At 33.6% G+C, this 27,230-nt stretch overlaps 1 protein-coding gene and 1 pseudogene across 9 annotated transcripts in view; one reads left to right on the top strand and one right to left on the bottom strand.

The window, feature by feature from the left end:
* Positions 1–27,230, bottom strand: part of LOC142332173 (uncharacterized) — a 231,092-nt gene that overhangs the window by 93,252 nt on the left and 110,610 nt on the right. For 8 of the 9 annotated variants that reach the window (XM_075378478.1, XM_075378465.1, XM_075378458.1 and 5 more), the window contains one exon: positions 609–1,340. In XM_075378478.1, coding sequence (XP_075234593.1) covers positions 609–1,325 — 717 coding nt within the window. In that variant the 5' untranslated portion in view covers positions 1,326–1,340. The remainder of the gene's footprint in view (positions 1–608; positions 1,341–27,230) is intronic. The other variant, XM_075378455.1, reaches the window with a different exon arrangement.
* LOC142318580 (U4 spliceosomal RNA) lies at positions 12,085–12,204 on the top strand (annotated as a pseudogene).

Genomic DNA, 27,230 nt, shown 5'->3' with positions numbered 1-27,230 from the left:
ATGAATTCATATGTTTGACAAGGTGACATAAGTTCAAGAGTTAATTTTGATTTAATTATGGAAACAACAATGAAAACTCACTTAACACTGTAGCTCTGTGAAAGAACTTGGATTTGAGAGAGCAGAAAAATGAAAAAAGACTTGTTTTGTTTTAGATAACAAGATATTTATAAGAGATTCTGGCCAAATAAGCTTGGTAATAAAGAGAAATATAACAAATGACCATAATGATAACATAAAGTAATTGTAATAACATATAGTAATGGGACAAACAAATCAAGCAAAATTTTGGAAATACATTATTTTAGATGTGTATATTTCTACACTAATAAATTACAAGATATACAAGGTATGGATTACAAGATATGAATAACTATTTTGTTATACAAACACTATGATCACCAATCGTATACATACCTGGAAATAATGTTTAGTCTAATATTAACACATGTAACCATATTTACAAGGATAAGAAATATAGCATACTAATATTTGATTTTTTTCTGTTGATGATGTCAGACAACACAAAGTGAAATGGATTAAATCATCAACTAAAATAATAATTATAATTGAAAATCAATAGATTTGAGAAAAAAGTAGATACTGACCAGTGGTACTTGCTGGACCGGTGGCATGCCGGATGGACCGGGTACTGGTTCTCCCGAATGCGGGGAAGGTATACGGCTTGTCGAACAACTTAGTCCAATCGTCATGTCACTGGGTCCACTATGTATAGAGGACATATCATCCTCCGGTTCTGGAGACCTGCTTTGTGTATCTGTATTTTCGCACAAATTTTCCGAAGCGGTCGGAGGTGTTTGTGATGGCCGTAATGGCGGCGGTGTCTCCGTGTCTGTGGGAGGTCGCTTAGCAGGCGGTGGAGACGGTGTTATAGGGGGTTCTTGAGATCGAGGGGGTTCAGTATCCGTATCTTCGCGGGTGGACTTACCACAGGCCGACCTTAAGTGAGTCATTTCGGCGAGTCCTTTTACTTTCAAACTTTCAGCAGTCTTCAACAAGGCGGACAATTGGCAGTACTCTACGTTAACTTCACCTCTGTACATAAACTCAACTAGAGTTCGGAGTTCAGAAAAGCACACGTCTTTTAGAATAACTATAGGATGTCGGTTCGGGTGATCGACAAAAAGTGACTGAAAGTAGGACGAGCAAGCTGAGAGGACTACTTTATGGGCACGGATCGAATGTCCTTCAGAGCAGGCAAGAGTAACGTCCACCAAGCTTTCGTCTTGCAAGAGCTGACTAAACACACCTAACAAGTTGCTTTGATGATTGTTCCACCTGAGGCAGTAATGCTCACTTCCCATGTCTGTGATCCTGCCCTGAAACAAACGACAACACTGCTACAGATTATGCAAAAAAAAGAAGAAAAATTTTTTTCACCGATTTAAAATTCACAACAAACATTTATAAAAATTGAAATTAGTAGGATGTTAAAATCCGACAACGACTAGTTGTCGGATTATTTTCGTAATATAGGCTTATAATTAATTTTTCACATACACAAAAAGTAATAACTAAAATGTCTATTGTAAAACAATGTTGACTTCCGATGACGGATTTTTGAAACCAGAAATACAGTAAGTACAAAAATATGTTAGCTACATACATTCGATTCTAAGTAATATTTTAAAAGTCTTTTTCTTACAGTGAAGTACTCATTACGCTCGCGATATTAGTGCTAAGATATTTTATAACTAACCGGTTATATTATGCGTCTATAGGACGAGTTAATCCTCAATTGTTATTTTCACTTTTCGTATTGCTCCGTTCTTTCAAAAATAGGATAAACTCATGTACCTACAAAATAACATACAATTTGCACGGAAATTCAATCTGTGAACGCATGTATGAATAGCTATCTGATGTTAAAGAGTGATGTCCCCCCTCATGTAGTGTCTTTGATAAATTTTTTCACAACTTTTGAATTATAAACTGGAAATATCTAACCATTTTTTCCAGTTTCTTTTAAGGATGATACGGAAATCATTATGATGCGGAAATCTTTAGGTGCAAAAAATGTCTTATGATCAGCTCCAAACTGTTAATGTGGTCTTCCACAATCTCTTTCTTTCCTACATTACTTTCTTCTACAAATGTCTGATCTTTGTAACTGTTGAATTCCAGATACTTCAAAATTAACTATATGAACATTAAATGTTCGTAAGTGTAAGTGATTACTTGTTTATTTTTACCATGAGGGTATTTTTTTCAACCTAGGTATTACTGTCGTTTTATTTTCACCTTATGTTTACTTCACCTAGTGCTTACCTAATTTGTTTGCTTCAATCGTAAACGTATTTTATCTCACTTTTTTTTTTGTTTTTTCCTTTTGAAAACTTAATGTAAAATCTTTTTGTCAGTGCTTTAAATTTTTTGCAGTTTAGTTTAGTTCGCAATTTCTATTCAAGTCGTCAGAAGGAACCCGACTACTTTTGTTTGGTAAGAAAAGAGAGCTATTATACAACTAATGAAGTACAGGCGAACTAACTTTTTACACTTAATCTGAATGTGAAATCGTATCTATCTAATGAAGTTTGTTTTTTTTCTAGTCTCAGTATTTTGACAAATCGAGTGATCAACTAACTTACTTTTTTATTAAAAATATTTAAAAAAAACTGTTAAATACTTTAATAACGTTCAGTACCCCAAGTGGATCAAAAAACAACATTTTTACGGGAGGTTAAAAGAAGGCTTATAATTTTCAGGTAATGTTGCTATTACTTTCATTGCAAAACTAAACTTTTCGCAAAATACGAGGAAAGTATACGAACCACCTTCAGCATCTACATCCGTTTCAGGGTGATTTAATGGGAAAAATCGAGAAGTGTTTAACAGAAGATTGAAGTTATCATGTATGTCGAATCTTCAACTAAATAATGAAAAGGTGTAACCTAAGATTATAAAAAAAACATGATTTTATCCATTTGATGATTTAAACAAAAAAAAAAAATATAAATCAAATTTTTAAATAAATAGCCGACCATGTTAAATTGCGATTAAAAATCATTCTCCATAATTAAAAATGAAATAGTTAATTTCTAAGAGCAACCTATTTAAAATGGCAAAAGTCAACAAATAAAATACTGTTAGCACAAATTGATTCGTTGACTTTTCATGATTTTAGGTAATGATTACCAGTGTTACTCACGGATACAACTACATTAGTTTTAGAACTGTTTATTGCGTTTTACAACGTATTTATAACTACTAAACATTTAAATTTAACAACAGTAAATAAATCACCAGTCGTTCTTATTAAGTACTTTAAATAGATTTAACCAAAATAAATATTTCATTGTTTTGAATAATTAATACGCACCACTTTAAAGCAAAAAAAATTAAAAGATCCTTAATTATGAGAGTAATTCTTAATAACATTGTTTTGCCAAAACAGAACTAACTTTAAATTCGGTTAGAATGGTTATATTTACGAACAAATATAAAAAAAAAAAAAAAAAATAGAGCCGTTAAAAAAAAATAAGTACGACTAAGCATTTTTTAGATGTTTTACTTTTATTCCGAAATTGGCTTAAACAATTAGGTATTTGGTTAAAAATTGTTTGTAGTAGTGTTGAAAGTACAAAACTAAACATCGAAGTAATGTTTGCTTGTTAGATAGTCATGTAATATTTAAGTGTACCAACTGGAATTTCATATTATTTTCTTATTTTAAATGTGTAAACTTAAATTAACTTGCCACTTAATGTCCATCATCAGTTATAAAATAATAATAATTGGTCATTGAAGGGGTATTTTATCAGTAACATAACGTCTAACTTAATAAACATTGATTTTAAAAGAAATAATGGGAAAATTATTTATAGACTAGAAATTTTCCTAATTTACGCATATTATATACATATAAATTATTCCTTCTAACTTAAATGTGAAATAAATACACTATCGCTATTATATATATTATATAAAATCCTCTGTATATCCAAACTTTATTCGCTGTTAAGTTTTATGAACATTTCTGCAAGAGGCTTGAAAACAATCGCATAAATATTTGAAAATATTTGCATAAATATCCTAGTCGAATAGAGAAACACCTACCTTATTTTACTCCGACAAAAAGGGTCAGAGCTGCTTTCTTATAACACTCCATTAGTATCAATGTTAGGTAACAAAACAAAAAAAAACAAATTCGTTTTCTAATTATTATAATTTCTATTCAATGAGAATAAAATTAAAAAAATACAGTACATTTTTTGTCACGTAACTTAATTAAACCGAGAGAAATATTATAATCCGTAACACAATATTAATACATAACGGCTGTCTTCTCACAAAATAAATAATATATTACTCAGCATTAATATTCATGCAAGATAAAAACAAATCAGTTTATAATTGATGGTTTATCATTTCTAAATTTTAGTTTTAATATTTACTTTCTTAATTTTGTTTCTGCGCCCTTAGGAGAAGCACTGAATGTATCTGTAACCTTTTGACTTTTATTTTATGAAAATCAGGTGAATATTTAATTTGCTAGAGGTTGAAACACACTTTGCAGTCACACAAAATGCACAAATATAGAGGCGTCATTCTAAATTTATGATTCTAAAGACTTATATAACGGACAAAAGAATTCTTTTTCGTAAATTTCTCCAACTGTTGTTATATGGGGCGTTTTAGTATTATAAATCTATTCTGATCCATATTAATCTTAATTTATTCCATCACGCACGGAATCATTATGGTGTTTATAACACAAATTGAGGGGGGGGGGGGGTACAATTACATTTGGGCACAATAACACAAATTGTTATTATTAACAAATTTCTCCAAATTTGTTAATAATAACGAAGTTTATTCGTGTATATGAAATTGTTAATTTCAATAAACATTTGGAGTAAATGATTTAAATTTATATTTTTTAATTTGTGTTGCGTTAAACATATTTATGCGCAAAAAAAATGTTTGATTTCGTTAGAGATTTTGAAACAGAAAAAGTGCAAGAATTCGAATAGAAAAACTGAAGTCTTTACACAGTAGTAACGGACATGCATAATTAGTCATGAAGTAGTAATCGAAGTAAAGTCGAAGTAGTAATCATGAAGTAAAAAATTTGTTCGCAAACGGAAATACCCTAAATAATTTATTATTAATTCATACATACTCCTAAGCGTTACTCACAAAATCCTTAAGAACAAATTTTCAGTATAGTTTTACGAATAATAAAATAAAAAATTATAAAATCACCTAAAAATTTTTATATTTAACTGTTTTTTCCCCGATACAAAAATAAAAATTAGGCAGCCCCAATACATATTCAAAAACTACGCGGATAACTAGTCTACACAAAAAAGGAGCTCTCTTAACTTTCGTTACCTAATTAATTTAGTGTACTAAAAATCAAACCGTTAAATTCAAAATGTGATTTTACATACAATTATAATTCGATATAAAATTATACATTACTAAATAATAGTCATTAATATTAAAAAAAAATATAACATTGCAATAAACGTAAAGTAGTCGCTTGATAATATTACTAATAATACTCAATTAAAAAAAAGCAGTAAAAATAATTTTACAGTACGTTATCACATTACACACACATATATACACGTGTTAGAAAAAAACAAACTGCAATTTAATAAAAATAAATCAAACGTTAATGAACTGAAATGATATTAGTAACGACTAACGTTCTTTAACGTTAATATTTCTACAATAGTTATATACAAACGATTAGAATCACGTTAATTACAATACGCAATAAAACAATCTTTAAATCTGTTTAACATAACTGATAACAATCAAGACACTAACTATTGCATAAAAGAAAGTACGGGTCGATAACGTCCCATTCTTCTTCAGAAACTCCCCTCTTTTAAGTGATGTATTCAGCAGAAAAAAATGGATTTTTAATAAGTTACTAATAATAAAGAGGCCGGGGAAATTCTTTATGCTCAAAGGTTACACAACCCACATTAATGAATTGCAGGTACTATATTATCATTTTCAGAAAACATTTTTATTTATTGAAATCGAAAAACGATCTGGTCAGAAACAATAACATCGTATCGCGTATATTTAAAAGTTGTGGGAATTTAAATAAGCAAGCACACCTAGCTCTTGTTATAAATAACGTATGTATTTTTATTCTCAATAAATTAATGTTTAATGTCCATTAACCCCCATTTTAGTGATTAAAAACAAAGAAAATATGAGCTTACAATATACAATTACCTGAACTGATAAGTATACATAACTTTGTCTCTAAAATTATAAAAAAAAAACAAACATATAATGATTTTTATGTCCTTTCTTCCGTAAGTAAACAGAGACGCGAGTAGTAAAGTCTCAATTTTTTATCCGGAGGTCCCGGGTTCGAATCCCGGTCAGGCATGGCATTTTTACGCGATAGAAAATTGTCATTTATCTTATCCTGTGAAGTAATACCTAACGGCGGTCTCGGAGGCTACAAAAAAAGAAAAGATGATCAAACGAATTACTTTTTTCCATTCAAAGCTACGCGCTGAAAATTAAAAAAAAAATCTTTTCCAGCATATATATATTTTTTTTTATTTCTTTCAAAAAACCTAATCAATAAATCTGAACGATATATATTAGCCGCAATCCTCGTGACGATAAACCAAAGCAGTAAACGCTTAAATTTAAGTCCCTTATGATTATAAAAATAACATTTATCCAGATAATAAAACAAAATTCATATAGTTAGTAAATAACAATAAACCTTTGTAAAATATAGATGTGTAAACGTACATGTCAGAATAAAAAGTAACTAACTTAGACATATTTTAGTTGCAGAAAGTTTCTTAAGTGAAGGCGGTTTTAACAACAGTTTATAATCTTTTTTTCTACAAAAAAAAAAACGTACTGGTTTGCCAATCTGCTGCATGAAGAGAGAACGGTGGTTAGCAACGCCTTGTGCTAAAAATATACCGCGAACCCAATTCCCAACAAGCTATTCGCAATTTTATAGTCTGTTAAATTAGTCCAAAACATAGCAAGGACTGACGTTATTAATGTTTAGGGGTAAAATCAGTATATCTAAGACGTGAAATTACACGAAATGAACAAAGGCTTAGTAAATAAATAATCTCTTTAAACAATTATACACCTGATGATTAAGTAAGCCGACTATTAACACAATACTTATAAAAATTAGAAAAAGAATATACATTGAGAAACCCAAAATAACTAACAATGGATTTGAAAAGACTCTTTTGATTATAAGTCCAAAATAATATTATAACAAAACGCAAAATTTTTGGATAGTAAAACAAACGAACGCAAAAAAAAATCAGGGAAGCATTTATGTACGAATTTTTAATGAATTTTATTGAAAATGCGTAACGTGGAATAAAGAATACGAAAAAACTGTTTAACATCTCATAATTTAAATGATGTAAGTGTAGTACTTGAACACGATAAATAGCGCACACTCATAAATCGAATCCCTAGTTCAGTGATGGCTTGGTAACGCCACCGCAGAGGCATTGTTCCAAGCCACCTAACTGTATCTACGTGAGGTGTAAGGGTTATTTGAAAAATTCATTGCACCTGTGAAAACAAAAATACTTAAAGATACATGTGGACTAACGCATATTCAATTGCATATATGAGCGCGCTAATACAACACAAAAAAATTGGACGCTAAAATCAATAAATGGTAACCGTCGTATCTGTTTTACAGCAAATAATTTAATAAATATCACGTGAATATATATATAAACACATTTCTAAAACTGAAATAAGACCACCTCATACGTCCGCTAAAGCTTAAAACTATGACTTTACTTGGAAGTATGTATTTACCAACAAGGATCGATATGTTAAAATATCACTTAAACCGAGAAGTTGTTCATATTATGGATATATATATATATATATATATATATATATATATAAACTTTTTCAGATTTAGTAAGGTTTAACGATTGCAGTAATCGCAGTAAGGGTTACCGATTATTGCAATCGTTAAACCTTACCGAATGCTATAAATGTATTGATTATTTTTAACATATATTTAAATTAAAGTCAGACAAACTGGTAAAAAATTAATAATAATAATACCAAAACAGACACTTTTAAGAATATAGATTTATAACAATAATGAAATATGGAATCATTGGAAATGGTAAATCCAATAGAAAAAAAAAATATGTCGATCAGTGGCTTTTTGCCCGGGCATTAGCTCTTTAGTTACATCCTCCAACGAAGGATTACAGGTAAAAGTTACAAAGAGGTCAGGCCTGCCGTAACTTCGTACATAAGCGAAAGCGTCTTGAGTGTATTCATGCAGATAACGGGCACTGTTCACAAAAGTAGAAGGCAGAATAACCATCTTGTCTATGTCGTTAGGTCTAATATTACCATCTGCGCTAATCGCATCTTGTAGATGAATGTAATTTTCAGCTCGTAATTTCGTCTGGTTTATAGAAATGTAACGAAGGCGTTCGCTCTCTACTTTAATATACATATCTACCAAGAATTGAAAGAGTTGCCTTGACCGCGAAATGAGATTGAAGTTGTGCTCTCGAAGCATCATGTGATAGCATAAAAATCCACGCAGGAAACTTTTTTAATGGGAACTGGCTGTCTTGTTGTTGGATTAATGACTGGAATATTGAAATGATATCCTGGTTCACCTTTACTGAAAATTAACGGGTTCTGCAAAGCATCATAAAATTTATGAGTATCGGCTACGCGTTTCAGCGTATTATCTATCATGTGCCTATAACACTATGTCTCGTGGAGAGCATGGGTCACCAGTAACCAAAACAGCAACTTCATTGATAATCGGCGCATTATAACGCCTCTCATGTTCGCCACGTGGAGTCCGATCAGCATGAATGACCACTATGTAATTATCTGGAGGCCAGTTTTCTATTGCACTTTTAAAGGTATTTACCAACAAATTGTGGCTGTGTAACATTCATTGAATTTTCAATACTGTATCTCTTTCGACTCCTTCAATATATTGACAACGACAGTTTACTTCATTTTCTTCATCACCCATAAAATACACCTGCAAAATTTATGATGTTCATTATCTGCTGGAAAAAGTGATCCAATTTGATGATATATCTGTCCTTGAACAGTAAAAATTGGTGAAAATCCGGGCATTCTTATCACTTTATCTACTCCAAAGGATGTCATTTGAAAGCAAGAGTTATACTTTCTGATTTTACTTAAAAATTGCTTCGACTCATCTGTAACACTTAAATATAGAGTTTTCAAAGGCTCCTCTGGTTCACCAAGTAAGGAGCGAAACTTAACCACTGGAACAGCACATACCAGCAGTTTCATCTTTCCATTTCAAAGCATCGCAATGCTGACATTTTCTATTCATTGAGCCAATACCAATTAAAAAATGCTTATTGTATTCAAGTGAAGGATCATACTGAAATCCAGAATTATTAAATACAGACCATTTGTTACGTATGAAATTTCGACGGCGCGCGATTTGCACTTCTGCATGAACGATTCTTCTCGCCTGCGATTGTTCTGGAGTTTCTCTCGCTCTTATAGCTGCCTGCTGTTCAGCTTGTCTTTCTAAACGAATTTGTGTTTGAACTGGCGTTTCAGCTGCTCTTAAGGTAGCTTGGCGTTCAGCTTGCTCATCTAACCTTTCTTGTCTCTGAGAAGTTGTTTCACCAGCCCTCAAAGCACATTGTCGCCTCGCTTGTTGTTGTCGTCTTAGTTCTGCGTGAGCGGAAGATTCTTGAGTTCGAGCAACATTTGCCGCCCGGGCCCGTGATGAATCCCTGGACAGGTTTGATTTGCGCTTCCGAGGCATTTTAGAAAAAAAAAACATAGTAAAAACTGAAAATAGCGTTAGAAGTAAAGCAATAAACAGGCACCTAACCGCAAAAACTGGAAAAGTTTTAGTATTGCTTAGACGTGACAGAAAAATAACAATAAATATAGGATTCGAAACAGCAGAAGCACTATACTCAATTGAATAGTGACTTGACCGTCGGTATTACAGTGTTGGATTGGCACTTTATTTCATTTACTTACTGGAACGTCAGATGGCGTTGAATTTGGTCAAATTTGTTGTCGGACGATCATATCTACCAATATAAATTTTTTTACCCTCCCGAAAAAATATTGGTTTTTTTTTACTAAAAAGTGTCCTATGTCCTTCGCAATACCTTTGAGAATATGAGTACGAAGTTTCATGATGATGGGTTGAGTAGTTTCTGCGTGAAAGCGTAACAAACAAACAAACTCACATTCACATTTGTAGTATTAGTAAGGATTAATTCAACAATCTAACATGAAATATTAGGATAGAGTAAAAGTCCCTTTATTACTCGTATTACTACTAGATCAGTATTATTCGTATCTTCGTGAGCTGCTGATTAACAAAAGTTTCAGATATCTGGTGTGTCGTATAAATAAAAGTTAAGTCATTAAATCATTCCGTTTAGTGAACTCCTGTGTACTGGTTATAAATGATTATTTTGATCTTACGGCGCAAAGTATTCAGTTTTTATTATTGAATTATTTGGTGAATAATCAAAAATGAAAAAGAAACAATCATACAGGAAAAATAAAGATAACATGAAGAAATATATCTCAAAAAAACGACAAGATGAATATGAAGAAGAAGAAGAAGAAAATGTTAAGACTAAGAAAAGAATAAAAACATTAAGAGAGGATGATGAATATAAAGAGAGAAAGTTTGGAAACTAGAGAACATGTACACAAATAAAGATCAGATAAATTTTATCACACCAAAAAGCGATTATTTTATTTGCAACAAAAAACAAATAAACGAAATGATGATCAACTCAGAGAGAATATTGTCTGCCAATATCAGAGGAATAATGAAGTAAAAGATAGAATTTATTTTCAATTTATTAATGATGAAGAATGTATGACCAATTGTATATATTGCTCTTTGAGGGTCTATTTTCCAGTCACTCTGTAGTTAACTTTCATGTAGATAAAATTAAACGGAAATTCTAGGATAATTAAATAAAATTAAACAGAAATTAAATTTGAAAACCTAAAAATAATACGATTCTGAATTATAATTTTAAATTAATATTAAACAATCTGATGTTTCACCAAATCTATTACGTACACACATATGTAATAATGCCTATAAAATTACATATACACATTTTTAAAAGTACATAAAATTTTATTTCACTAATAACTTCCGATTTTGTTCAAGGTTTTTTTTATTATTATTACTGAATTTTTATTAATTGCAAAACTTTTTTTACAACCACGAGTTAAATCAATATGTTTAAATTTCTTATTAAATCAATATGTTTAAGTTAAAAAAAATTTTTAAAAATTAATTTAAAAAATACAGTTAAACAAAGGAGATGAAGTCTAATTCGAACGTATGTGCCTCCCTTGTAAGACTCAAATATTTCATTAATTAAACTTTTATTTGGCTATAACTCTGGAACCAATAAAAATAAGTACCACTTATGATATATCGTTGAAAAGCTCTTAATGGGGGCTTATTACTGCAGTTAAGAAACAGTCCAAAATCCAAATTTTTTCGGATTTTGGGCTTTTTTGGATACTTTTAGTTTAGTCGATTGCAATTAAAAGGGGCGGTGCATATTTAGATGTTATAGCAATCCTAAATACAAACTTTCAACATCCTACGGCTAATCGTTTTTGAGTTATTCAAGATGCGTACATACGTAATGTTGAAACTAATCAAAATGAATTCAGGGATGGTCAAAAAATGGATATTTCCGTTGAAATCTGAAAACCGAAATTTTTCGCGATCATAATACTTCCTTTACTTCGTACAAAGAAGTAAAAAAGATATAAATCCCATTCAACCTAACTGAAAACCCAAGAAATACAAAAATGCGATTAAAAAAAGGGTAATTTGTCAACTATCATCAAAATGTAGTCAGAAATTCACTGAAAACAACGAGATTAACAAATAATAATATTACCTACGAAAATTAGTTTTCACTAACTAATAAAACTTATAAAACAGGTTTTATAAGTTACCTTTAACGACTAACATGAAGAATATAAAAACTTTTTCAGTTGCAGCCATTATAATTTATAATTAACAAATTTCATTGTTTTTTTTTCTCTAATTTTGCGCAGTGGCAATATCGTAACCAATGAAGTTCATCTTAGGTACGATTATTGCTAGTTGAAAACTTTTACTAAATCTCATTGCATTTAAAATAAAATGAATTACATTTAAAACTGATTTTTTTACGTCTACAGAAAAATAAAAACAGTTTTAATTCTATGCTTTCATAGTGTTTTACGTTATTCTTTCTTTCCCCCCAGAAGTATTCATTTCATTAAAAGTAAACGAACTCAAATTAAACGGGTTGATATTTTCAATCTAAGATTAGCCATATCTGTGATCCATCTCTATGATTTAAATTTATAAGCTAATTAAATAATTTAATCTATTTTTACTTTCAAAAAATAGTAAAGTTTATATAAATTACTGAGAGCTACATAGATTAAACTTCGGCAAAAACTCGTCAAAAATGTTTAAAAAATTCAATCAAAACATTTGACGTAAGCCAACTGTTCGATTCTTTTGATTGGAATTTTTTCTTTGGAAAAATTAAATGTTGATGTCCATTCCGTTTACCGTAAAAAAGTAAGTGTAAGAAAGTAATTGAGTTCCAAATACGTTAGGCAAAAAGTACTTGGAAAAATATTTCTGTTTCAGAAAATCAAATAGTTACTATTGCACTGTGTCACACTGAAAACAAAATTTACAATCGGTTAATGAGTAATATCAAACATTTTGTTTTCTTTTATCAAGAATATGAAAATGATCAATGATCAATAACGACGGCGTTGTCAAAAGTGAAACAATTTTATAGAGGAATGATTGTTTTGGTCACGTTACCATAGAAAAATCATACAACGTATAACGATTACACTGTCCATGGCAAGTGGTTAAATAGGCCCATTAATCAACGTATCGCATTGTGTTTTGCAAATTACCTAAAATATGATGTAGCAAAATGATTTAATCGTTTATTCCAGACGACAGAATACCTTTTTCAAATATTCCACGGTGAAAGAATATATTTAAGTTTAACGTTTGCAGTAAACGGTTGATTCATTAAAATAATACATTTTGTAGACAGTTACATATCAAAATATAATGATAGTAAAACGGTGATGATATTTTTATAATTCAAGCCCAGAATGTTTAAAAATATGAATAAATACATTTAATTTATTCAGGGCAAAACTGAAGTACAATTAAATTATCACAAACAGGGAAAAAGGAATTCAACACAAACTCACACCGTATACCATGTAAGTGGGTTACATTTTTATGTCGAGGAAATTTTTTGTCACAAATTATAGTTTCAATTATAACTACAGAAATGATGATAAGCCTATGTATAAACATACAAATTTTACAATATTAACAGTCGGCAACACCGATTGAAGATAGGTTCTGAAACAATAACATTTCCATTTTTCCAGAAAATTTAGTTTACTAAGAATTACTAAGTAACATCGATAACTGTGAAATAAATAATACTATAAAAACGTGCATCTATGGTGTTAACTATATTTCAGTTCTAATGAGTTTACTGACCGAGACAAAAATACTTTCAGACAAAATGAAAACATATATACTCCTCATTAATTTCATTACCTAGAGCAACTTTAAATAAAATATATTTATTTATAATTTAATTAAATTAACAGATTTATTTTTTTTAAGAATAATTATTAACATTAAATTATTTCAGAAACCCAAAAATACATGTTACAATTTCGAAAGATAACATTTTGACGATTTCCACACTTACAGTGTTGAATTTTTCGATAAAAAGTAATAAACAGGGAAACTTTCCTGTAAAGTACACTTCTACAGCGATGTAAAAATTTTTCTTGTGGCACAAGCAAGTACATTAAAGATTAATAGATTGTGTTGTAAGTAAGGAGGAGTTTCATTATTTATCAAAGAAAATGTACAGCACATGAATCATTATTACAATTTTTTCAATCTTCATTTAAAAAAAAAAAAGGTTAGATTTTTGCGGTAAATTTAGAATTCCTAATATCTTGCACAATCTAAATCTCTTAACCGTAACATTCTATAAAATAATACTACAAGTATTGATGAGAAAATTAATTCCCTAAAGGACTTACACGAAATTATAAACAATCGCCACCGCTATCTAAAATTAATGACACAACAATTACAGCTAAATATAAATACGTAATTTTATTTTAATTAATTATAATAAAAAATAATTACGTTCAGGAACACAGCAGCATAAAACACGCATTACTACTTCGAACACCATTAACGGCAATTAATTCGCGGTACGTAAATTTAATTACAACAATGATATTTTACGTAGTAAAATTTATTTAATTTTATGTAAATTAACGTAAAATTAATGTACGAGTATCAAAGATTTATTTCTTATTTTCACTTGTAATCTGGACTAAGCTAATTAGAATTTAATTTACCGACACTAAAATTCTATCGAACATCATTATGAAAAACGATTTCTCTCTTTAAGCCTCAAGACGTCTTCTTAACAGCTTTCCTTTTTTCTTTATACGTAATAAGTTCAGTCATTCTATAAAGTTTTACATCCTTTACACACCGACCTCGATATTTCCTTGTATATCATTACAATTTTTTTCCAATGTCTACTGATAACATAATTACATAATAGATGCTGAAATCAGTCTTCTTCAATTTTTTCATGATGTATTACGAGCTAATGATTATACTACTCTCATTAATGTTACACCTAAATATCTTGGAGTTATAGTGGAAAGTTGGCAAACAAAGAATTACGAGGAACATTTAGCACAGCCGATAAAAAAACTGATTTATTTTTAGAATATATTAACATATACAATACATTTTTTGATAAATAAAAAAGAGACTACACAAATACTACAGGAGGAACAACTGGAAAAGCATAAGTTGTAATCATCCTTCGATTATTTATTCTGTAGCCTAGTACAGACAACAACTCAAAAAAAAAACTCGCACTAAACAGAAAAAAAAAAGATTAGAGATCCAATACACGTTCATGATAGCTGCTTCAATACAAAAAAATTTAATAAGCAGGAATTAATAGAACGTATACTAACAAATAAATAAAACAAAGGGAGGAAAAAGAATCGACCAAAAATTACCGGTTAATAATATAAATTAATAAAACAACTTACTTTTTTCATCCGTAAAATTTTATCGTGTTAAAATTTCAGTTGAAATATATTTCAGTGAATTTAACATTTTAAAAGTTTCTCATAAAATTAGTCAACATTTTATTACTAATAATGTTAATCGTAGATCATCAATTAATAACTAAAGACGTACATTAAAAAGATTTTTTCATTAATTGATCTGTAAACTGTTTAAATACAATAGCAATAAAATAAATTCATAGTAAATAAAAGGTATCCTGATTTCGTTTTTTGTATCATTTTTTCAACGTTAATGAGAATCATAGGCCGGTTGTTTGTACAACCGGTCTACATACGGAAATGATTGAGTAATGGATACATAAGTTACTTATTAATTTATGTTTTCTATTGTACAGCATTTACCGGTAGACTAATAATTAAAGTTTATAGGACCCACAACTCAGAAGATCGGTTGATGTGTAATATGGCGATACAGAGCGCAGGGATTTCCAGATAAGGTATAATTGCAAGGATATAACCGCCTCCATCTCCGTTATTGCTTTAATAATTTTACTGCAATTAGAAATCTATGAATACCGTAAGCTACAAATTTTATCTTATATCTAAGAATTTTTGAAGAAAAGTATTATTACTATGTTTAAAAAATCACTGCAATTAGATCGAATGAATTTAACATATATAATTGTAAGAATGCAAGTTTTCCTAAAAAATACCGACTTTAATTTTTTTAAATTAAAATTTTAATTTGAAATTGTATTTTGAATTCGATATGAAAGTAAATCTGCCAACAATCTTATAAGAAGCCGACCACAATAAAATTACAAAAACAGGTACGCCATAAACCAGAAATAGTGACCCCATATTAGAATACTTTTTAAATATTACATCTTTAAAAATTTATAATTATTAGAATCTATCCGTATTAAATTTTCGTGCTGAAATAAAAAAGTAAAAGTAAATATAAATTTCTCGTGCGCAACAGAAACGTGTAAATAATCTAGCGTAAAAATTAAATTCGTAATGTAGAAATAAAATATGTAATATAATAACTTATGGTAACTTAAATAAGTTTATAGATAATTTTGATAACGTAACTTTTTACGACGTAGAATATTTATTACATTTTTAAAATCGCTTATAATGCAAGAAAAACTCTTGATAATAATTAGCTCTCTTTCAACTTATTTTTCTTACAGCGATATTAAATTTAAAATCTAGTAACAGGATTTTCTTTTTTGAATCAACGAAGTAGATTTACGGATAAGCTTCTATGAAGAGATTCTAAATCTCTAGTTCCAAGATAGCTCATTAGATAGATTGAAACTTCTAGTTTACTAAGCCCTCAAATTATCCTCATTTTATTTTCCAAGCAAAATTTAGTTTAATTAGTTTGACTTAAGGATTACACGATTTAAATATTATTATAAAAGAAGACGTAGAAAATATTTATTACCACTATACCAAAAAACGTGGTTGTTATATCATTAGTATATTTTTTCTAAACAAAATTACCAGTTATAAACATACCGAATCCCTTTATCAGTTACATCACCCTAAAACGACCGTGCAACAGCCGAAACATTTTCTTCTGCTTCCTTAACCGTATAAAAGATGTAAATAATGGGAAAACATTTTCTAACAATTAAAATATAAATAAAAGTTTATTTTGAGTATATCTCAAAATATTTATCCACATTCAATGAATTTTATCCTACTGAAAACATATTTTGCGGCACAGAAGCAGTAAGTATCATTTGTTTTTAAACTGATTGTCAAACTCTGTATAACAGAGAAGTTTATTGAATGAATGTAACGTAAAATTAAAATGGGATATATAGGATTATGAAATTCCTTTGAACAAACTACAAAAAAAAAAAAACTAGTAATTAAATCAGAAGCATATAGAATAATAAACAGTAATAATCAATATATAGCAGTAGTTAATAAAAAATGAAACTATCAGAAATTATTATTGTTATTTTTATTTATTTATTTATTTTTCTTAATAGACCTATTAATAATAGGTCGTCGAACTTATTTTAACCCGCGTTACAGAATCCCAGGGCCTTTCATTTAACGATAAGAAACAATTCAGATAAGCTATTACGGGGCGGTCTAAACGTGGAAAGCTGCTTCTCTCATTCTTTACAACATAATCATTTTTTTTAAATCCTACAAAGGAAAAAAAAAGGAGAGATAAACGTGCGCGACCCATTTAGTATTTAGTATCCGTAAAGTTGGACTATTTGATAATTATTATTGTTTAAATTTCTATATAAAACACCCAATATTTACCCAATCGAATGAAAATTGTCAATGTTGAAACAGAATGTACTATTTCCATAGAAATGTGCATTATGAAATCTTAATTGATTTGTTTCACTGTTGTACACCGTTTCGTTCTTTCTTATTGATGTACCATACGTAAAGTATTAGAATACAATAATTAAGAGTTTCTTTCTGTAACAGTATTGCGTTCGTCGTACAGTCAGTCTCTGTGATGAACAGAAAAGGTGACACTTGTAGGGTTGAATCATTTCTTATTTTGACCGGCTTAGCATGCTGTTAAACGACAGTGCGATCGGTTCAATAACGAAGCCAAGGGAAACCGTTTTTCGTGTCCAGATAAAATTAATCGTAAGAGCTAATAGACGAACTGCTATTTACGCAAGTTACAATCTACTTATTACTTTTTCATATATGAGTATTACGCTTCGTTCAGTCACACGAGATCTAATATTGAGAATTTTCAAACGGTAAGATTTATTTTATTAGATGATGTTCAGTTACTAAATAGCATGTATATAAAAATCAATTTCTAGATTTTTTGAAATTCCGAGTTTAAAGGGTTTTAGAATGGATATTTTAAATCTTTTTTTAAACCCTATTTTTTTTTTTTTTTTTTTTTTTGTATTTCTCGCATACAATCGAAGATATAAACTTTTTTTTTGTGCGTTTATTCTTCACGTAAATATCTAAAAACCAATTTCTAGAAATTCAACCTTGAAAGGGGTGAAGAAAGATAAAAAATATATTGAAAAATGATATAAAATTTTCACCATTTCCATATTAAACGAGATATCCATTAGATTTGGGCTTGCAAATACGCTTCAGACGAATATCTAAAAACCATTTTGTTTTTTTTATTTTTGGATTTCAATTTTTTAAGGGGTGCGACAATGTACGGCGCAGGGGCTCAATTAATATACCCACTGTCACTGTATGTGCAACTCGACTGGCTGCACCTTCCTCTGGTTACTAGACTTAAAAATATAAAATAAAAAAAAATTGACCGCGACGGGAAACGAGTAGCCATATAGCGCGGGCAAAGCTGCGACGGGTTATTAATTTTACCTACATTACTAATAATTATGAGCAAAATTGTACCGTAAAGTGGGATCCTATGCGAGCAACTTTAGTTTCTTCCTTTGGATCAACGTAATACATAACATTTATTTGTTACCGTTGGTCGTGAAAAATAATCTATATGCACCATACTTACCTGCGGATACCTCCCATCTTGTCCACCACAGTTGAACCGGAGTTATTTACTTTAGAAAATTTGTAGAAATGTGTTTTGTGAAGTACCGATGTAACATTTAAAACATGTATTTAAACATCGATTACAAAAGAAATTAAAAGTAAACAAAAGCTTTCCATCAAATTACAATGAAATTTCGTAAAATGAATTAATTAATCAGACAGAAAACTTATCATTATTTAAGTATTTGCACTTAAGTGGCGTGATAGTGCCTTAGTAAAATATTCCCCTGCATCACAATGACGATAGAGCACGACTATGAATTTTTAAACACATCTTACTAAAATAAAAAATCTGTTTCAACTAAAACGTTTGTCAGCAACAACGAGTGTGACAGTTTCTAAATAAAAATAGTTCAAAGAAATATTACAACATTTTGTAAAATCTAATAATCAATCGATACTTACATTGTTAAGTAGGTCACAAAAAAGGCCGTATTTTTAATTGTATGATGAGACTCGAGGAAATTTTTTGTAGCAGTTGGTCAATTGAAACAGTGTTTTGTAAACATAAATATGTTATGAATATATATATATATATTGTAACTAGGCCGGTATAATAGACCTGAGTAACGGATTCCTGCCAATTAAAGAAAATAGTTGAAAATATAATAATGGACTGAATCCAGTAGGGGATTAAAAGGAATCCTTTTTCTAAAGCTAACAGGTCCGTTTAACAATCGTTCATTGTAATACTACTGTCCAACGACACGCCTACAGATGTCACATGAGAAGAATTACCAGACCGTAGTACGAATTCATAGGAAAATGTAAGGACTCATGATGATTCACACGATTTAACTTGGGTTTGGTTCTACAGGTCCACGGGAGTATAAATAATTCAGGAAAGACGAGTTAGGATCAGTTTTAAGCGAAGAGTTATTATTGAAGTCATTGAAGGAGCGAATACCTAGTGCGTACAAGTGCGACGCGATTAATGTGACGTCACAAACATTCCAGTGTGAAAAGTGGGTGAATGCAGGAAATTGTTTGGCAAGTTACTATAGAAAATTAGTCTATCGCTTCTCGACCTCTGGACCCGTGCTGTATAACTTGTGTTTACTGCTACCGGTAGCGATTTGCTTCTACAAGCACAGAATTCCTATGTTCACGTCGTCGGCGCTGACAACGATCAGTAACCTCTGGTATCTTCTCACGAGCAGAGGTTTGCGTTGTATTTCAGTGCTATTTTTCAGCTGGTGATCGAGTATGTAACTTCCCCAGTTTCACAATCTTGCTTCTGAGAACTGTTACAACGGTTTTGCGCCTTTACTATTAAAACGATTCATATCCTTTTCACGGGGATTCAGACGATTTGGCATACTACTTGACGGCACACTATTCGAGCACCCGTCTCATCGCGGCGAAAAGAGTGGCAACGACTCCTGGTCGTTACCCTGTTACAAGCAAAGGAGCCTTTACCCTTAGTCCCGCTCGCGTAATCTACAATTGTGTTGATCTTTGATTTCACAAATTTGGTCCAGTAGCGGCGAAGAGGTGCAGAGAGTGACAGGAGAATACAGGAGGTCTCCAGCTGCCCGTGGCTCGCTGCGAATAGTCGTAACGCTTGTGGGTTTGTGCCCAATATCTTTAAATACAAGGAATACAGCGAGTATTTTTTTCGTATACTGTTAGGTCAGGCCATCTCCAACCATGACAGATGTTAGTGAGGTAGGTAAGAACCCTAGCCGGAGAAGGGGGCCAGAGCTTTATCCTTCGACCTCCTGGAACACTGGTCCTGACAACGATAGTTCAGAAATAGATATAGGGGTGACCACCCGGGAGGGAATGAACCCACTTATTGAAGAGTTTTTGCAAGCTGAGGACAGGCCTGGCAGCTCTGCTCCATTGGCCGTGATGTTTTGGCGGAACTGGGGGCCTTCCTTCCTATTTAGCAAACCCCAAGTGTACTAGTGCTGCTACCAAGAGGACATTATTGCCACGCCTCCAAATCTTCCGAGCGGCTTTCACAGCTGTCGTCGAGGGTTTAAAAAATATTGCCTCAAGGTCTAAAGAAATAACTGAAGTCAGAAACGGGCCCCGGCCCCGATGCAACCGCGAAGGTATGCTGAGGTGGTAAGGTGCTGATATGGAATCAGCCAATCCTCTAAGAAACCTGAGTTTCGTTTGTTAATAGTGAGGGGGGCTCGAATGTATCCAGCAGTCAGCTGAAGAAAGACCTCCAGGTTGCCCTTCAGGCTGACCAGACAGGTCTTAAAATCAGGAACATTAAAGAGACCGGCAAGGGATTAATTGTGGTAGCGGATAATTGTGACAGGCAATTCAGAGATTCCACGGCGGTTATTCGATTGAATGTGAAGACACGAAGAGAAAGCGTATCATTATAGACTATGATGTTGACCGTAACCTGACCGACGAAAATGTCTTGTCCCTCAATACGGAGGAGAACATTGATTTGGATATAGCCGCCTTCCAGCGGGACTGCAGGTTGGTATTTAAAATGGGTAGGCGTGATACCTAGAAATATCACGGAGTCTTTGAGGTAAGTTCTAGTCTCTTTCAAAAATTTACATCTGTGCAGGCTGACTATTTATCGATTTAGGGTCCTACCGAGTAAAAGAGTACGGGGATGTCCAAAGATGTTTCAATTGCTGCAGATATGATCACAGAGCTAAATTTTGTAAGATTGCCTTGGTGTGTGCCCATTGTGGCGAGTGGCGAGGACTACTACAAGCGTGACGATTGTTCATATAGGTCCGAGGATCCCGCCTGTCCTAACTGTAAGAGGTTGAACAAGAATCAAGAGCACCCAGTTGTTAGTAGGAAGTGTGGCTGTTACGTAAAGGCCGTTGCGCTGTAATTTAATTCCTTAGATGGTTAGGTTTGGTCAGCTAAATGCCCAAGGTGCTTATGTAGTCCAGGTTGAGTTAGTTGAGACTGTAGAGAGACGGAGCCTCGATGTTATCCTTCTGCAGGCCCTATATGTAATTAGAGGTGATATGTCAGGCTTTTCAAGTACAAATATTGGCATCACAATTGGTAGGGATTGCTAGAACAGTCGACGACTGTTCTAGCAATCATCGGTTGGTACTTTTTGAAATAGCGGATGAGCTGCGCGATTGCCATGAGGAACACTTTCGTGTTTACTGGAAGGCGCTTCCTGCATAGGATGGTGGACTGGCCGAAATTGTCCTCTTTGTTGGAGTCCAGACTGGAGATTTTTTTTCGAGACCTTGACGGCCTCCATTAGATGTCGTGGCAGAAAAGTTCACTTCTGCAATGGTGGTGGGGGCTAAAGCCGCCATTCCTAGAGACACTGACCGGGAACGTATATCTGGTTGGTGGTCTCGTTATCTGACAGCAATGAAGCAGTTTGTGAATCGACTCAGAAGGGATGCGCAACGAGACGGTGATCCTGATCGGCGTGCGGCCCTAATTGCAGATTACCGCAAAGCGAGGGCTGGGTACTTTTATAGCATTAGGTCCTCCTCCAAGCGTAATTCCTGGCGCTCCTTCGTTCAGGAGCCAGGGAATAGAGACTCTTGGAGCGTTGTGTGTGAGCCCTTGGACATAAGTCGCAGGAAAGATGTCCTATTGTCAGCCTTGTCAACCCGCGAGGGTGTGGTAATTGATATGGACCATATCCTTAACATTTTGCTGAATGATTTTCTCCCGGATGATACTTGGTGGTTGAAGTTTCATACCACCAGCTTGTCAGGCGGAAAGTCGCAATAATCGAGACCGACTTAAGAGTCTGTAGAGTCCGTCTTTAGAGTCTCTTAATCGAGACCGGCTTCTGTGATCACTTAGGTGGAAGTGCGCCAGGTGATCTATAGCAAGGCACGACACAAGGCCCCCGGATATGAGTATATCACAGTGGAGCTCCTCGTACGACCACTTCTAGTAGTCCTTAGTACACGCCATGCACTTTTCGGCGTGCTGGAAGCGTGGAGACTTGGTGTTGCTGTTCAAAGTTGGCGGCAAAGATCTTACTGTTAGTTCTTCTTACCGTCCACTAACGCTTTTGCCCGTGATTGGCAAATTGTTTTAGAAGATCCTATATTTGCGTATTAATATAAGATTGGCCACTGATCATTTGCTAATGGACAACCAGAATGGTTTCCGACCGGGCAAGATCACTGAGGATGCCATACTAAAGGTGATGGACACAGCTTCCTCCAGTCTATGTAAATATGTATTAGGGATATTTCTGAACAAATCTGGGGTATTAAACACCTTACGGTGACCCTCTACTCTGTTTCAGATGCAGAAGCGTAAGTGTACAAGAAATGAATGAGAAGTGCTCTCAAGTTATTTCAGCCATCAGACCGTTTCCCTGCGTGACGGCGGCATGGAGGTTCATAAAATCTTAACTAAACAATGCCTCCAGGGCAGAGTCCCCTGCTTTCGATGATAGAATTCGATTTGAAGTTGTTTTTAAGGTTGCTATATGGTTCTTGTGTCGTCGCTTATGCTGACGACGCGCTGCTACTCTTTGAAGGGGATTCGAGTAACGAGGCAGAGTTCGGAGGTGGTTGTGCTTGTGAGACACTCCGACTGTGGAGTCTCCAACATAAGATGATTTTCAGCCCAGAGAAAACCACAATGATGTTGCTTAAGGGCCAATTATCGGACCCTTATCGGGTCCGGATGGCTGGTCTCCCCATTCGGTACGTTATGACTCAAAAATACCTTGGGTGTTATCCTTGATGAGAATTTTCGGTTCAAAAAACATATACAGTATGTAGCAGAAAAGGCCGCTGATGCTTTTTATGGAATCCGTAGAGTCATTAATCCCGATGGGGGGTTGAATTACCGTACCAAGGTGTCAGCGAAGCTATTATGCTGTATGCTGCGACTGTTTAGATTCACAGCATGACTTTTAATTATTGCGCGGACATTTTGCTGCGGGCTCAGCGACTCCTCTTGCTGGCTGTTACAGGCGGTTATAGAACAGTCTCGCGGGAGGGTCTCTGTGTTATTGCTGGAGTCAAACCAATATATATCATGGCTAATGAGCGTAAGAAATGCTACATTTTTAACGTAAATAACCTATTGACGTCAGAACAGAAGCAGTAGATTGAAGACCAGACCTTGAGAATTGGCAGGTCATGTGCGAGGAATCCTCCATAGGTTGTTACACGCATGGTATATTTCCTATAGTGTCTGATTTAGCTGCGATTGAATGGGTTTGGATAGGTTTCGTTTGTTGGATTCAAGTCAATTACCGGATTGCGGGACTGATGATACAGTGGACCACGCCCTCTAAGTCTGTCTCCGATTCGAGGACGAACGTTCACGAGCTGTTAGGGAACTTGAGAGAATAAATTCCTTTGTGGATCTCCGTATTAACTGGATTATCCGCTAGGAGTGGTCTATAGTGGGTGGTTTTCTCCGCTCCCTTTCCGTATGTAGGTCTTCAGAAGGACTTTAACCGAGATACTCGACCGTGGTAGGTTCCCTGCCCAGGTGGCTAGGGTTCCGGCTTATTCATTGGAATGGTTTGAGGTAGGCGTATTGGCATCGTGCCACGGTTATATTGGTATTGTTTGTGATTCGATTTGGGGCTCCTGCTAGTGGAGGTAGCTTCGCCCCCGGGGTATGTTAACCCGTGCGACCGGTAGTGTGGCTTCCTTCCGCCGGTGGCGGTCCTGATCGTGACTTAGTAATGCCACGCGAGACATAACGATGGGACTGAGTGGCGGTGCGGGGTGTGTGTGTCTCGACTCCTAAGCGAACCGGAATGCGGTTGCGTTCCCCTTGTTAGGTGACTTATATTGGTCGAATTGTTTGGGTGTAGGTCTGAATTTCTATGTTGCGTAACACATAATTTTTATTGGTATGATTGTAGCACTAGATGTGAAGATGTCCGTTCAATGCCTACGTGAAGACGAAATTTTATATGAATTTTACTGATGCAAATGTCTGCCGAGGCATTTATATAGGTGGCACCCCAACCCAGGCCTGGCTGATGACTCTGAGATGTAATCAGTTGAAGGAAAGACGACCTTCGGTAAAGCCCTACAGGGCTTGGAACGGTAGTGTGGCGACCGGTAACGTCACAATGTGGGTGTCTTCCCCGTACAGGGTTGGGTTGACAACGATGAGTGGCTGTCAGTCAACCTCCGTTGCTGTGGAGTTTAGGCTACTCAGCTGCGTAGTGTGTTGCAGTAGTGTCACTGTCTGAAGTATAGTAAGCCGATGTATTTGGGATGCGGTTTCGAGCTGTGCCAGTACCGGAGCGGAACGGTGATCACAATGCACCGGATCTAAATTTTGTTCAGTTGCTCATCTCCCGCCTATGAAGAGGCTGTAGAGCCTCGTGATGGATTCATGGCAGCTGGAATGGGACACCACGATTAAGGAGAGATCCTCGTATAAGTTTATACAGGATTTGGGAGGATAATTTGCCCTCGTTTTTAAGGGCAACGGGTGCCCCGGTGCTCACCAACCACGCTAACTTGAACCAATATCTGTTTTGGTTCCGTCTGGCAGCTGTACATCTGTGGGGAGGTCCAGTCAAATGAACATTTAATGTTTGACTGCCCTGCTCTTGTGGAGGCTAGATACCGGCCCACCCTGGAACTTACAGGTCAAGGGGAAAATTGGCCACTCACAAGCAGCGAGTCAATGCGGTGAGAGCCGCATTGTCGGACCGTGTCGGAGTTCCTAGATGCGGTTGCTTTGTTCAAACGGCATCCATAGTTTACTTAAGGGAAAAATTCTTACCGAATTGCCGTGGGAAGCTAACCATGAGTATAGCTGACCACCAGCCAGTTATTATGGCTACAAGCGCTATAAAATGGTGGACAGATACTTGCAGGCATTCAGCGACCTAGACACGGCAGCGAGTTGCAGCCTAGACGCAATAAATTTTATTATGGATGTCATATATATTTTTATTAGTTGACGGAGTGCGCCTCCCCTTTTTAGTAAATATACGACAAGTAAGCGGTTGGGACACGTGAGCCGGTGGTGTATGGCACCAGTATTAGTCCAGTCATGCTGTTAGGTAAGCTGTAGGAGCTATTTAGGACAATGGTCGCTAAATAGTATCGAGGCTCAGTAGCCGTTTCTGGCCAGACATTCGGTCTTATGCTGTAGGGCGACCGAATGTGGTGGTGGCGGGAGAAATGACAAACCAAATATAGACGATTAGTGAAGGGAATAAAGTAGTAAATTCATTCATAAACTATCGGGTAGTTTAGCGAATAGCAATTTTATGTGGAGAGAATAGAATCTAATGAACTTTATACTAATCTTATCTTCGAAGTAATATAGTAACAGCTGTTACAGGTGTAAATACTAGCCGTTATTATAATGCCTTTTGTCAGTTGAACTGAATTTAGGTTTTTACAACTTAGTACCTGAAAATAAATCCTGACCTTACTTTAAATTCTGTTTTTTATGGTATCATTATTTATTATTATTTTTGACGTTTATTATCATTATTATTATTATTATTGTCGATTACGAATATTATTACTGTCATTTTTATTATTGCTGATTTATCTTATTTTATTTATGTGCTATATTATTAAACTAATAAATTGTAGTTACATAAATATTTTTAAATTGTTAATATATCAATATCCTGATGGAGCCGCAAACACGGGACAATATATTACAATACTTTAACAAATAAATTCAATGTATTAAATGGAGAACCACAATTATATCTTCTGATTTTCAATGAGCGACATGAGCAAACTTTTATGATAAGAAAAAATATTATAAAACAATCGGTAATTTTCCTTTATACGAAAGAAAGCAAAATTCTTACAACCGCAGAACTACAAAGTATGCTTTTCACATTACACAACTGTTACGAGCGGGTTTAAGGTATTTACAGAACTAAAAATACAACCATTCTTTCTAGGAGTCTGTGTTTAAGAGTCAATATCACCAGGAAGTGCTATAACTAGGGAAATTCTAGTGAATTTCTTACTATAATAAACAGTCTGCACAATGTCTAACCGTAACTGCCGATCATTTTCTCTTTTCATTTGCGAGTTTTTATACCGCGTGATGGCCACTGACCTATCCAAACGTAATCTTCTGGGAAATTGCTGAGAATATTGTGTTAATAACGGAAGAGATTTAGAATTAAACTGTTAATGTAATTTTAATTTAAATGAAAAAATTAATCGGTCCGTGTTCACTAGCCGGAAAATTTTCCAAAATGATGAAACAACTATATTGAAAATTCAATAACGAATAATTTTTGTTCATGTAAATATAATGGTTCGATAACGCAAGTACCTCAAAACTAATAGGCAAATAAAATGTAAGCGTACCTTCTGAAAAGAAACGTAATAAATAAAATTAGAAAAAATCTGATGTGGGCCCACTTGAATTCCTTGTAAGCCTATTAAATTAAATATATATATTTTTTTTAAATGAATGTACAAAAATTTTATTTCATTAATAACTTCTGATATCTTTTCACATTTTTTAAATTATTTTTAATGAATTATTATTTATCGTAAAACGTTTTTTACAATCTGAAGTTAAATATTATTAATTAATCAATATATTTAAATAAAAAAAGGAGATAAAGTCAGATTCGA

Source organism: Lycorma delicatula, chromosome 1 (assembly GCF_047948215.1).
Source record: "Lycorma delicatula isolate Av1 chromosome 1, ASM4794821v1, whole genome shotgun sequence".
NCBI classification, from domain to species: domain Eukaryota; kingdom Metazoa; phylum Arthropoda; class Insecta; order Hemiptera; family Fulgoridae; genus Lycorma; species Lycorma delicatula.
This window is presented reverse-complemented; position numbering and strand designations above follow the sequence as displayed.